This window comes from Siphateles boraxobius, unplaced genomic scaffold (assembly GCF_051911475.1).
Source record: "Siphateles boraxobius isolate OS27281-9 unplaced genomic scaffold, OSU_SipBor_1 20, whole genome shotgun sequence".
NCBI classification, from domain to species: domain Eukaryota; kingdom Metazoa; phylum Chordata; class Actinopteri; order Cypriniformes; family Leuciscidae; genus Siphateles; species Siphateles boraxobius.
In genome coordinates, this window is record NW_027508811.1 from 8,641,876 (window position 1) to 8,657,342 (window position 15,467).

A 15,467-nucleotide genomic window follows, 5' to 3' on the forward strand; every position below is an offset into this window, starting at 1 on the left:
ACATAATGTTGTCCATATATGAGAGAAACCAATACTATAGCCTACTGTAAGCAGATATATGGTATCATATATGGATGAACTCAAATATTTTCTTCACATGTTTGGACACATAAATGTTCATATATGTTGCAGGCATATATTGTGTTCTCAGATAAGTCAAATAAATGTAGCCTATAGATATATGTTATGCTATTTAAAATATAAGTACATATATGGCCATATATAACATTTTTGTATGGGTTAAACAATGTCAAATTTAACGTTTGGATTTAAAATCAAAATTACTTAGCCATTTTTGATTTTGTGGCACACAGAAACTGCGGATCAGTAGCGCACTGCAAACGCAGCATATGTGCATGCACTATAGCGCATGCTGCTCCTGTATCGTATACGCACCGCAACACGCACCGCCTACGCACTGCACACAGAGTATGTGTGAAACGGGCGTAAGACGACTTGCGCACAGCCGTCTGCCGGAAGCTAGTTATTTTAGTCGATAAAGTTTTAAATATGGATATTTTTCTTACACTAAAGCATCGCTTCACTTCAGAAGACCTTTATTAACCTGCCAGAGCCATTTTGAGCACTTTATCATGGATGGATGCACTGTGATGGACTTCCTAAAAAAATACCCATTGACTCCCATTATAAAGCTTAGAAGAGCCAGGACATTTTTTAATATAACTCCGATTGTATTCATCTGAAAGAAGAATGTCATATACACCTAGGATGGCTTCAGGTTGAGTAAATCATGGGCTAATTTTCATTTTTGGGTGAACTATCCCTTTAACTGTTAAAAGGACAAAGACAAAGATATTACCTCAGCGGACACAGTGAACTGATTTTGTGATTATGAATATAAGATTGGCCTGAAGAATATCAACTAGATGCAGGTGATCTCTATCTCTCATAATACTCTACATAATACAATGAGCTTCAATGAAGCACCTCAGTGTTCCTTGTTCATTGCTAGTTCTAAAGTGGGGTTTTATAATTAGTAACAGAGGCTTGGGCTCAACAGGTGAACTGTAAACTTAAGATTTGAATCCTTGGCGGAAGTAAGTAGTTCTGCACAAAGGAGGGTTTTTAAAGACAGTCCATTGTTGTTTCTTATTTATTTGCTCACTTGTGTCATTGAACTGTGGTAAAAAAAACACATCATCACACTCGTAATCATGCGATATGACTCTGTATCAGCACGGCTGTGATTGCCTACGACCGAATCACAGACTTGCTTATGCAGAGCGATATTGCACGGGTATTAGTGTGATATTTCTTATGAATCATCTCACAGGCCTGAACCCACCAATTCCAACATAATGGACTTCAGACTGCTCTTGAGGGAGGAGAACAGTTGGATGCTAAGGATGGGATCGCAGATAAGCGGAGTTGACAAGGCGACTGCGCTGTCTCAGAAACTGACAGGACTTCAAAGACATATCTCTTTTGAGCAAAAGTCTGTTTTGGAGGAGAGTGTCTGCGGTGGGAGGAGTGTTAGAGGAGTGCAGCTTGCATTGGGAATGTGAGTGTGTATGAGAAACCCGCCGCAAAGATGCACAGAAGGACACAAGCATTTAATTTCCAAGATTGACCCCTTAAATAGCTTTAGTGCACTTAGCTTTTATAACTAACTGCTTTTTAAAAATGTAGTGAAGCTATTAGTTAAACTAAATTTAAATGAGTAGCTTGGAAAGCAATTTTTTTTAAGTAACTTCCCCAACAAAACTTGAGCTAAACATTTAGACCAAAACTAACTGAAGAATTGCATTATATTTTAAAATTGATGGGACAAGCTATGAAATATAAAATCAAGTGTGAGAATCTGAAGAGGTCAGGCTATAGGAAAGAGGAATGGGAGTTCAGTAATGTCAAGAATGATGACATTTCATTCAAGTTGATATGTCTAAGATTGTAAAGATAAAGACAAAGACACAGAGCCTGATGTCATCAGAAAGAAGCAGTGTGATTGGATGACAGATGTGAGTGATAACACCAACACACAAACTGAGCATAGTAGAAAGGAAAATGAATGTAGGAATGTACAGAAAAGAACATTCAGAGACATCAACAGATGTAGTGCAGGCAGCTTCTTCATGTCTCATTCCCCAACATACTCTCACATTCATCTCTTTTTCCGATCATAACTTTAAATGCATTACAAAGCAATAGACACAAGTGTGCTAAAGAAATAAGTGGGTTTCAGAAAACCTACCAGTCTTAAGTATGATTAGCAGTGATTCTTGCCTAAGCATATTAAAGGCACAGTTTGTAAATTTCGCTGCTAGAGATCACTTTTTCAAAACAATAACAAATGCGTATCTTTATGACAGGCGGAAATCATGTTCATGGGTGAGCTAATGTATTAAAGTTATATTGACATTACTGTGGTATGAAGGAAGGCCGAGAGCTGTGGGATCGGAACGAGGAATGCTAGTGATACCCCTTTTCCACCAAAAAAGAAGTGGTTCGGAACTGGTGCTGGTTCAAAGTTGGTTCGGAGTTGGTTCAACTTGCGAACCTCCTCATAACCTGTAAGTTTTTCCACTGACTAGAGCGCCCAGCGAACGACGTCGTTACGTCACTGTGTACGTCGCCATACGTCCTAGCTAGAAACGCTTGCAAATACAACATTACTTTGGGCAGACCCGTCGCTATGGGCGGGCCATAGGGGCCCGGGCCCGCCCCAAAAAATGCTTGTGCCCCCCCACTTGAGGCACAGATAATCTAATTTTAATATTATCATAGTTGCTAATTTTGTGTTGCATTCTTTATCATTAAAACATTAAAAATATAAAGAAACAATGGTGTGATTTTATTTGATTGATGGGAATCTACACTGCAACAGCCTATCACGGCCTTACTAAAAATAACGTTAGGCTACGTACGTGACGTACAACTAAGCCGCTCAACAATTACCGCGCATTTTTGAAAGCTGTTTCAAAACGAGGTTTCCCCGGCATACTCGCTTCAGTTCCTTCCGAGTGGAAGAATACTTCGATGAGGAGGTTCTGCTCGGAGAAACGCCGCCTCCCGCTGTACTGACAGGAGGGACTGGAGAGAGGACAGCGCTGCCTCCACTCAAAGTACCGGTAGATTCAAAGTCTCTGTGTGAGTGTATGTGCGTGCGTTGGTATGTCTCATGGCAATGCATATCTCTCTGTTGACTGCTTTAAAATGCAATGTTTGAGAGATGCTTCTGGTGTTACATCTAATATGTTGTATAGTCAAGTGTTTTATGGATATTCATAACATTGCTTGTATGTAATGTGGTGTAGGCTATAGGCAACCTGGTCATATTGCGTTTGGTTATATGTTTAAAAGTGATGATTACGTGCTGCGCGACTAGAGTTGATTATTATAAATATACGTAGGCTGTAGGCTAATAATAATTGTGCCCCCCCATGCATTTCACATGCCCCTCTTAAGACTGAGGTCTGGCGACGGGTCTGACTTTGGGATTATCTCTAACTCGTGTACCAAGAAGGCTTTAAAAACAATTGAAATATGTATTTTAATCTTTTCCTTTGATATGTAATCTTTTCTGATTAGTTATGTACCCCTGTCTTGTCTTTTTTTTCTTTTTTCTATTTGTTCTATATTGTGACTGTTTTCTTCTTTGCTTACATAATGTTTTCAATAAAAAAAAAAACTAGAAACGCTTGCGCCAACTTCAAGCATAACAATTACAATCGTGTTTCTGCAAATGTTTCTCCTGGCTTTCCGATCCTATATTATGGTCAGAAAAGATGTTTAGAACACATCTAAACCCGCCCCCAGCCCCCGACGTAAGCATGACGTGGTAAAAGAATGGTTCTAGTCCAGCAAAGAGTTGGTGCCGCTTTGGAATCAGTTTTCCTGGCCGAGAACCGATTCTTTGGCTGTCGAAACACAAAGAACTGGTTCGCGAGTAGGCACCGGCTCCGAACCGACTCTCAAAATGCTTTGGTGGAAAAGGGGTTTGAGAGACACCTGTGCAACACACCAGTCTTGAGTCCCATGTGTCCCTTCTTATCTGAACTTGAACTTTGTTACAGTACAGTTATTCTAATGAAATACCCACAAGTGATGAATTACTACTCCTACAGGTCACTTTATTTGACTAATTAAAATTGTGGGGTAACGCAGTGCTGTTTTACTTGGTCGAAACAAACATACTAAAAATACATTTGAGAGTGTTGAAAGTTGCATTAACGTTACTTTACTTGTTGCACATTGCAGTAATCTAAATCGATATTAGAAGCTATTAGAAGCTTTTACTAATATCATATTAGTAAAAGCGGGAAGACCTGTGTTGCTAAATGGCATGCAATTCATTTTAAAATATTTTGTATTGTGGATTTTTTTTTATTACTGGTACTACAAATAAAGCTCTCTCTGAATATGCCATGTTAGCCACTTGACAAAACAGTGTTGTCTCTGAGGCATGATACAAACATGTTACTCGTGGTAAATCAAGAGCTATTGAGGCTAACGCGGATATGACGTCACTGACAGGCAATGTTGTTGGAAACATTTGGGATAGTACACAAGTTAACAAAATATATAACACTGTTCTATTGGCTTTTGGATATTTTAATCCAAAAATCTAGTATGCCTTTATGATCTCTGGGTAAGCAGAAACTAATAAACAATAAGCAGGCTTTTCAGGTAGTATGAGTATTTCTTTTGCTTAACACAAAAAATAAAATATTTTGAAGAACATTTTAGCAGTTTTTGTCCATAGTCAAAACAACACTGGACTCCATTGACTTTCATTGAAAAAAACAAACTAACAAAACATCTGTTGCAGCATAAAAAATAAGACTTTAAAATACTTGTACTGCACATTACAGTTTCCAAAATCTGTTCTTTGCTATCATCTGGAAAAATGTTCTCATTTCTGCAGCTTCTTTTTTGGGGGTGAAAATGACAGCTGGTTGGGAGGCATACACTGATGAAACAATTTTCCATATGCAAATGCCCTGTTTGCATGTCCCGACACTATTCCTTTCCATTTGCTAGTTGTCACACACTTGTAAGGCTAAGAAAGAGATTAAAAGAACACACGAATCCTAACAGGTACACACAAACAAAAGTATTAAGAAGAATACTTGACAAAACTGTTTCGCAAACTGACAGTACAAAATAACTTCTCTTTTGTGAAGCAACCAGAACAAAGACGATTTTTCTTTCCAGTTGTATAGATGCACAAGCAGATGAGGGGCTTGTATGAATAGATGAGTAAGTGAGTGGGTGAGAAAGAGAGAGGGAGTAAATGTATGCGGCGTGCCAGAGAGAAGTGCCAGAGAGTAGCCACACCGCGAGATGCGAGTGCAGCTTTAAAGCTCAGTTAAAATGAGCACGTCTCTTCCGAAAGCTCTTGGCACGCTGGTTCCCATGGTGATGATGATGATGATGAGGTGTTGGGATCGAGCTGTCAGGCCCTTGTTATTTTCGCACATTTTACAACTGCCGCTATCAGGGACACCAGCAGAGCTAATTCAGTCCTATTGTCTCTCTCTCTCTCTCCATCTAAAAAGCATTTCAAACCTCACTCCTCAACGATTCGCCCCAATATACCATCCTCATGATAATTTCGCTCTTCTGGAATGTTCTCTCCGTACCCGCTCCTCCTGCGTCAATCAATATCTAATATGCAGTCAGAGAAACATGCTAATGATGTAGCTAAGAAAACACAAATGATGCTGCTTGTTGAACAGTGAGATAGACGAGTTTACTTCAATACAGATAATAACTCCATATGTCACTCATAATGATTCTCATATTAAACACAGATACTGTCTCGGAACAAGCAATTTAAAGGATGTATAAAATACAGATTAAGAGAAACAACTACTTAGATTACATTAAACTGCAATTTCTATGGTGGATTATAGCGTTTGATAGCCAAACAAACATACAAATAAAAAACTATGTTGACATAAAATTACAGACCTTTTTGAAACGGTGAGCCATTACTGCAGGTGACCCTTTCTCTGCATCGCTGACCTCTGACCCTGTCAGACCACTCTCTCACTCTCTCTGTTTATTAATCAGCGAGTGTCTGCCTCCTCGACCCAAATTTTAATAATAAAACCATTTGTGTGACTTTGAAACTATTAACCTGACCTCTCAAACTCCTTAAAAGCCCAGACTTGGTGAATTACTCTTTAGATTGTAACATAACTATTGAGATTAATTTTAAAGAGGTCGTTTAGTGGAAAACAAAATGTGAAATTTAAAACAGTATGTAGACATATTTTGAAAAATGTTTTAGAGCACTGATTCACAAGGAAAAGCTTCCAAGTAAGAAACCAATCGGAAATGGTTGTCACAATTAACATACAACTACATAGTTCTCCACAATTAATCAAAATTACGATAAGCAATTCACAAAGACTACAATTTAATTAAATATAAGCACCGCATGTTTCAGTTTTCAGCTTGTGTGGGCAACTTTTTGTGTCTTGTAGTGTCTCATAGCGGCTTAGTTTGTAGTAAATACTGTTCCACACTTATCTCTGCATTTGCTGTGAGTTTGAGGTGTTTTTTTAATGTGCATTTAGGAATGGTTATTATTTTTATTACTAAGGCTATACGTCTACATTAATCCGGATACATTTGAAAACTGCGTTTTCTTTTCAAAATGTTCTCCGTCCACACTAGCGTTTTAGAATGTTTTCCAAAAGTTCTCATCCACACTGAAACGTTTGAAAACGCTAAATTCGCCTAAATGTGCATGCGTAAAACCTCATTGTGGCGAGCAGGACGAGGCCGAGGGACGTGAGAGAACGCCGCGAGGCCGGTGGCGTGAGGGTTAATGAATGACACCTGTGAGACGCACCGGTCTCTCACGGAGGAGCGGAAGCATAAAGGAGGAGTGACAACTGTGAAGATCCAGAGAGGACAGGCCTGTGTTAATGTTGTGTCTGGTTTTTGTTTTACTTTGGTAGCCAGCAGTCGACCGCGAGGGGCTTCTGGCAATTCCTCTTGTTTGTGTATTTCTTTTATTTCAATATAAAAAGTATGTTTATTCCCGCCTCCTTCCCTGAATCTTAAACCTCGTTACACTGGTGCTGAAACCCAGGAAGGAAGAAGCACGCCGCCGCCATCATGCAGACCCCGTCAGGAATGCCATTTGCAGAAGTCATCCAGTCGCTCGCGAGCCTCCATCGGGAACAACACCAAGCCCTGCTGACCGTGTCGGAGGAGCAGGAGCGCCGGTTCGAGATGCTCCTCCGGGCCCAGCAGGAAGACAGCTGTTCCGGAGCTGGATAGACCGGGAGGTTCGGGCCGCTCCATCATCTCCATCTACGGCCTCGGCTCCGCACATGCCTCTCAGCAAGATGGGATGATCCCGAGGTCTTCATCGATCTGTTTGAGAGGACCGCCGAGGCCTGGGGCTGGCCGACCACGGACTGGCCAATGCGGCTCATCCCTTTGCTCTCCAGAGAGGCTCAGGTGGCCGCACACCAACTGCCAGTCCAGAACCTCCTGGTCTATGAAGACCTTAGGCGTGCCATCCTACAGTGGGTCGGCCGGAGCCCCGAACAACATCGGCAACGGTTCAGATCGCTGGACCTCGGGGAGTCTGGCCGACCCTTCGTCATGGCACAGCAGCTCCGGGACTCCTGCCGCAAATGGCTGATGGCCGACAGAAGCGACGTCGAGGGAGTCATTGACAAGGTGGTGCTGGAACAGTTCGTGGCGTGACTACCCAAGAAGACTGCGCAATGGGTCCAGTGCCACCGCCCGACGTCGCTGAACCAGGCCATCCAACTGGCGGAGGACCAGATGGTGGAGTGTCCAGGGGTCGGCGACCCCTTACCAGCTGTTTCGCTCTCTCTCTCTCTCTCTCTCTCTCTCTCTCTCTCTCTCTCTCTCTCTCTCTCTCTCTCTCTCTCTCATGTCCCTCGGCCTCGTCCTGTTCGCCACACTCATAAAAGCTTGCTGAGATGATACAGATGGAACAAAACATAATAAAGTTATCACGCATTTCTTCTGGCAGGATAATTTTATTTAGCAAAGTATTTCACCATTCACTGATGCATCCAGGTCGTTCTCATTATATGTTTAGTCTAAAACGCAACTGCTCTCATGTTTTGCAACAGGACGGCAATCGTGAGTAAACTTTCTGTCATCTTTGCAGGACTGTCATATGAAGAGTGTACGAAGTAACATTTTTGCAACTGTTTGAAAGTGAATAGCACATAACAGGCACAAACACATTATAAACATACCTATCTATTGGTACAATAAAATTTTCAAATACCTCTGTTTTCACAGTCTACACAACAATGCAAAAACGGCGTTTTCAAATGTATTCACTTTGGAGAGCGTTTTCAAAAAGCGTAGTTTTCGTTAATATAACGGGCGTCAAGTGTGGACAAAAGGCAAAAACGGAGGGAAAAAGATTAAAACATTAGTGTGGACAAGGCCTAACTCTATTTATTGAAATATTACAGTATATTAGTAATAATTCTCATTTTGTTAATTTTTTTATTTAGTAATACTACTACTAATAATAATAACAATAATAAAAACCTGAATTAAAAAAATATGTATATAATTTTAAATCCCAGTTGTAATTTCTATCAGACAAATCACAAATGTTCCCCTAAATTGTGTAGCCTTTTGACTGCCCATGTTTAAATACTAATTTAATATTTAGGCCATGTGATGTAAATTATAGTTTTTGGGGGAAGAAATCTTGATTAACATTATAAAGACTCACATCAACGTCACATTCGCCACTGACCTTTCGAAGCAAAGCCAATAAAAACTTTACATGATGCATCACAAGACTCATTCCCTATTTCCTGCACACACTTCCAGCTTTCTTGCTACCCAGTAACCTGAAAAAAATGCCTGTTTGATGTCTTTTCATGGCACAAAGCAATGATACAAGTCATGTCTTTCACATGACTTGCATCATAGCTTTGTGCCATGAAAAGACATCAAACAGGTGTTTTTAAGTGGGTAAAAACCCTTAAGTGGGGAAAAAACCCTCCTAAACTAAAAATTTAGAAAAATATGGTATTTTAAAATGTATAATAAAGCATTTAGGACCAAAAGTAGTTTATATTAGTGCTGGATTAAGACTTCAGTGAGGTCCAATTCGCAAATAAATAGCAAGCGATAGAACAAGAGAGCAAGCTCACCCTGATTGGTTGTAAACTAAAAGAGTAGCGCCTCCGTCATCTCATTTCTAAAACACTAATACAAAGGGACGTGCCTGGGAAACAGGGACCTGGCAGATATAATTACATATTCTCTGGTGAAATCTATCTTTCAGCAAGACCTGGAATAGGGAAAGAAAGTGTGTGTGTGTGTGTGTGTGTGTGTGTGTGTGTGTGTGTGTGTGTGTGTGTGTGTGTGTGTGTGTGTGTGTGTGTGTGTGTGTGTGTGTGTGTGTGTGTGTGTTTCAGGAACATGACAAAAACAAAACATTCAGCAAGTGGGGAAAAAGTGTGTCTTGACACTTATTATTCCACCCGGTCCACGACTCCTAGTGTGTGTACGAGGAGAGGTAATGGTGGATTATATTATTCTCCCGGTGCATTCAGGATTCCTCTGTTTGTTTGTGTGTGTGTGTGCGTGTCCATACAAATGATGAACCTCCAGACAGCGGCTCATTTGGAAACCTCCAGGGTTTCTTGTCATGGAAGTGCAGCGAGCTTCAGGTACAGCGAGACAGCAGGACACTTGGGAAGGTCCAAAAGGGCTCTGGTGCGGCTTGCACTCACATTATATGTTTGTTTAGCGCTCAGGGACACTGAAAAGAGGCTTCCTGAGAGAGACTTGGCCTTTAAAGAGAGAGAAATGCTACATGGGCGCACAATAGACAAGTTCCCATGGAACTACTGCAGCTAGTGTCTCATAAGGAGGGAAAAGGAGTAAAAAAAATGGAAAGAGAGGCAAAGTGAGGGATAGGGTGAAAGTGAAACAGTCATATTGACATTGACAGAAGGCCAAAGTGCATGTAAAAGAAAGTGAAAACCGAGGAACTGGCTTCTGAAGTCCCATCACACGACAGTTCATCTTTAGATAAAGCAACGCCAGCACCAGAAACCACACGATCCAACCAGAAACAGGCAAGCAAAAGTGTGAGGTGGAATGTCACCGAGGCGGTGCCATTCTGCGTGACTCTGACATCTGGGGTTCGCTGTTGAGGCTCAGGATCGCTGAGGGTGTTGACAGAAGCAAAGCCTATGCTCTACATATGGACCTCCGGGCTACAACGTTTGCAGTTCAGAGACAAACTATCGGTACTGTGAAATACAAGCAGCCGAAGCACTCCACACCTGTTAAACTCATACGCTGGAGTATTTCATGGGATTCTCAGACAGCAGGGTGAAGCGAGATGGTCTAGCGTCCTAAGAGCTTAGTTACAAATTGAGTTTGTGGAAACACCAAAAATCACTCAAAGGCGTCTGGTTACAAACTGAGAAGCGAATGCAATGAGCCGTGAGATGCAGACAGCAAAAACACGTTCCAATGCTTTTCCTATTACTCTCCTTTCCTCTCAGTCTACATATTGTGGGTCTTTTATATATGTAATATTTTATGCATTCTTTAAACATATTGTCTGTGTTGCTGTTTCTAAAATGCTTTCTCTTACCCCTGCTTATTGTGCTATACTGTAAGTAAGCCATTTGTAGGCTGATTTCCCCTGGCTACTTTAACATTACTCTGTTTGTTTGAGTAATTGACTCAACGAACAGTGAGACTAGAAAACCTGTTTGAAAATTATTTAAGCAAGAAATTATGCCATCATTTAATTCTCCTTATGTCACTCCAAAATTGTATGACTTTTTTTTTTCAGTGGAAAACAAGAGAATCTGATGACTTTGCTGGTCTTTCTTTTCCATTCAATTATAATGAATGAAGCAAATGCAGCATAAAAGTGTCATGAAACTCGTGCAATATGTTTCAAGTCTGTGTGAAAAACAGTTGGGAATTTAAGTGATAATTTTCCTCCATTGAGCTGTTAACCATTGTAACCGGGGCCGAGTGATGATGAATGTCATATCACATTCATGTCGGTTTTCTGAACCAGATTCATTAAAAACATCCAACTCAAAAGAACAATTTGTGCTTAAATCGGAAATATTTTCTTTATGAATGCACCAAGGAGAGTTATTTCAAGAATTTCAGGGAACTTAAGTGTGTTTCTCAAACAAAACTATCATTTGACCTATAGTGCATAAATTGCATTTTGATGATGCTTTCATAAAAGGTTTACATAAAAGTATGAAAGGTTTTTTCTTTATTCACGAGTAGGGTATTCTTGCAATACCGGAGGCAGCAGTTTCAGAACCGCATTTCTAGGACCCTATTTTTTTTTTAAATTTTCTTTTTATGCATTACCAGTTTATACTATTTTATAGTTATTTATTTATTATTATTTTTCAGGTTGTTTAATTAACCCTGAACATAATTTGTTTCAATATACGAGCAACTTTATTCTGGTTTTAAATTCAGTCTTCTTGAAAAGAGACTATTTTCTGTGTATGTGCGAGACTTCAATTCACTAGCCGTAGAGCAGCGTCTGATGTGTGAAACACTTAAAATGTAGTAAACGGTAAAACAATTGCGCTACAAACTAGATTCTTTATAAGTGTCAAACTAGTGCCTTTATTAGTGCGTTAATAAATTAAAATAACTGGAAAACAAATACCAGTTTACAAGATCCAGCAGCACAATGAACTGTTTTTGCACAACTAAATAATAACTAAATTATAATAATCTTGCACTCAAGTTTAAATTGGTCGCGCCCGCTCTTATGTTAAAAGTAGGGTTAAAAGATAATATGGGATGAATAATTGGGATGAATTAGCCCTTTAATCAGAAGAGAGTCTGACTGCGGTTATCTTGATAACGTTTTATGATAAAGGTAGGGTTGAAGCTTGGGCGGTACATTACCATAAACAGGCTTTGGTTATGTGGAATCCAATCCCTGCCTGCTGTGCTGTATTTGTGCGCTTCTACTACAAACGTCACACCAGTCAGACGGCCTGACACTGTGAATCCTGCCTGATGCCTGAGTAACAAGCTTTGAGCTGAGTGGGTGTTACAACCAACAAATAAAATGAAGTAAAGTTTCCAATAAGAAGATACAGTACCTGGGGAGAAGAAATCTGACATCTTCCTCTTGTAAATCTCATAATCGGTCTCCAGAAAGACGCAGAATATGACACGGTCGATCTGCAGAAAGAGTAGAAAAGAAGCATTTAGCATAATGGAAACCTGGATCAATGCCTTGCTGGCTAAACACATGGCTAAGGGCAACACTATTAATAAATGTGAAAGTACTAGTACTCAAACCTGTCATAACTAGAGCTCAGGGAACTCAATTATGACACCGAGGCATTTTTAGAGACTTTTCTTAAAATTAAAATGCAAATGACTGTCAGTCTAGTTCTAAAACAGTAATACATAGTTAATTTAATAAAGCAATTTTGGTAAATTATCGATATACACTAAACAATATTTAGGAATCATCAAAAAAGCCAAAACATTTAAATCAAGTGTAGAAATAAAGAAATGATGAATGTTCCAGTTGAAAATCTGCAGAACATTTTGCAGAGTTCTGCATGCCCAGATAAAATTAGCATTTTCTGCAATATCATACATATATTAATTATATATTAAAATCAAGATGTTATGACTATGCCTAGCTAAAAAAAACACATACACAGAAAACATCCCAACATTGAAAAACTATGAACAATTATTATGACTATGTTTGTAACTGAACACTAGTGTTTTGTAATACTGCACAGTCTACACTGAATATTACTTTAAAAAGCATTTCTGCATATGCATTGTGAAATAATAACCTTATTAGAATGCTATATTTTTGTCACATTGTTGTTGACTTTTAAATTAGTAAGTGCCATCTAGTTATCATTTTGGAAATAAAATAAAGTTATTTTTGCATTTATAACCTAATTTTATGTAAACATTTCTTAACTGGTAGAATCACACTGGCAATACAATATCAAGCTGAGTGCTTTGCGTTATGGGATACAGAAAATGTGCATACTGTGCACAGTTTACTGTATACTGGACTGACAATGAATTTTATTGTATTGAATCAAGAGCATGATCAAGATACATGTCATGTAAGTGGTACAATAAAATATACAAAAGAGGAGAACACTATCAATAATCTCCACCCTTCATTTCCTCCACTTAAGCTCAAATTTCTAGTCATCTCTAACCGCAGCTCACTAGAATGCAAGCAGTCACATCAAGATTGAAGATTAAAACAAAAAACATAAAACCTGCCAGCACTCTCTTATCACTGCAGAGACCGGATCCTCAATTCAGTTCCATCTCTTTCCATTCCGGACCACCCAGACTGACCATCCTGCTTAAGATCTCTATGATTACACTAGTTCAACAGGGATTTCAATACAAAACCCTCTTTTGATTCTTCCCATGTTCCCAAAACAAAGACCTCATGTGAACAAGAATATAAAACAACACACACACACACACACACACACGTTGATCTCTAGGTTGATGCAATCTTTTGTGTATTACCAAAATCCTGCAAGATCCACCAAATGTTTAATACAAACATTTTCTTTATATTTGCATATTATGTTCAGTGGTGTTCAAAAGGCCACTTTATAAATCTGAAAATAAACAAAAAGGTTTACGATTGTGAAAAATGTACACAAAGGAAATAAGATCCTGAACTTTTTCTGACTAAATTTGTGACTTCTGTGTGAACTCCTTTGTACAAACGGTCAGATGACACTAAGAAATTCAAAAATACATGTTAATGTTTCAATTCATCCCCGTCAAAAAAAAAAAAAACAACCAAAAAAACTTTGCCAGCTTTTTTGATCATTTTCACAAAACTTTCATGGCCCCCAGAATATTTTGTTGTATAAATATCTGAACATGCAATATATCAAAATAAAGAACAGAGCCTTTGTTCTAGCTTCATGCATTCTTTTTGATCAACACTTGAATATAAGTTTCATAAAAATCTATATCTTGAACAAAAAGCTGAGAAAATTGAATTTTTTTTTCAAAGACTAAAAATGTACATAAGCAATGCTTTTATCCCTCGTTTCTGTTTCTTTTAATCCAGAGATCCTGCACTCTTTCAGAAGATGAGTAATAGCACCCCAAACAGTATAACAGTGATAACCTGGATTGCAGGAAAATTCAGTCAATGACTGGGAAGCCTTGCGCCATAAATGACGGAAAAGTCCATCAGTGGCGGGGGAAAGAGTTCAAATAAGTTCGAAAAATTTAAAACAGAAGCATTACATGTTATAAACTGTTTTTAAACACTGTGGCGATCACCTTTAGATTTCGAGTCCTTATATAAATATTCATTCCTGCCCTGAAAGACCTCCTTTAAAACCAAGAAAGGTGATACTTCCTCTCTGTCAACTCTAAGGGTCCTTATCATTCTCACTCTCTCCCTCTCCGCCACAGGTACGCCTCTCTCTCCCTCCACAGAGGAAATGTGCCTCCCAGGGAGACGTCAGATAATCGCCCTGCTGAATATTGCAATATTCCCAGACAGCCTTGTAATGGCCTCTCTCGTTTCGTCTGCTGGTGGATGGAGAGGGAGATAAAGCAGGACCCAGCGGGATGGCGAGAGACCGGACCACCTCCTCTCCCCCTTACTGGCAAACCACATGAGGATTCAATATAAAAATCATTCACCCTCACAGGCTTGTGCAGACAGACAGCTGTCTATTAATAGTTTATGGCCTGCCCTTTGGAATAAATGTTAAGACTTGACTTGAGACTAGTAACATTTTTATTTTTGTGCAGGAGAATGTCTCCAGGGGGTGTCGTGGCCATAAAGAGAAAGAGGAGGGAAATGGTCCCGCTCACTTTTTTCACCTCTTCATCTTTTCAAATCTTTAAGATAAAAACCAAGGGCCAGGACACAAAAAGAGGACAACACAACCACAGGAATCTCTGCTTCTCTCTCAAAACCTCAATGCCCATGGAGAACAAGGCAGAAGAGTCTAGAATGTCAATTAGCTAATGGTTCTCAACTGGTTTCCAGGATCCAGATTTCATGGCCAAAACATTAAACTGTATTTAAACACTTAAACACACTGAACTGTATTTAATATTATCTGGGTCACATTTTCTTTTACATACTTTTTCTCATAGTTCTTGAGAATGAGGAAATGTTATGTACCCTATTTATGCAAACATCTGCCTAGTTTGCTTGCATCTACAAAGCGACACATGAATTTGCAGCAAAATAATATGATTTGATTGGACAGATGGCCTAAACCTTTTTACTTTACCATAATAACTAGAAATGGCTGCATTGTTAGTTGCAATTAGTTTTTTTTTTTTTTTAGAACAGACCTGTGACCCATTTTTGTGTTGCATCCCTCTTAGAATCACTATAACAAACACACGGCAGAAACATTTCCTGCTGGGAACTCTTCAGCATTTATTCAGATCATTACATCTCTCTCAGGCAGAGAGTG

General features: G+C 39.3%; 1 protein-coding gene across 2 annotated transcripts in view; it reads right to left on the minus strand.

The window, feature by feature from the left end:
• Nucleotides 1–15,467, minus strand: part of macrod2 (mono-ADP ribosylhydrolase 2) — a 631,164-nt gene that overhangs the window by 48,512 nt on the left and 567,185 nt on the right. For both annotated transcript variants that reach the window (XM_077236611.1, XM_077236612.1), the window contains exon 9: nucleotides 12,105–12,186. In XM_077236611.1, coding sequence (XP_077092726.1) covers nucleotides 12,105–12,186 — 82 coding nt within the window. The remainder of the gene's footprint in view (nucleotides 1–12,104; nucleotides 12,187–15,467) is intronic.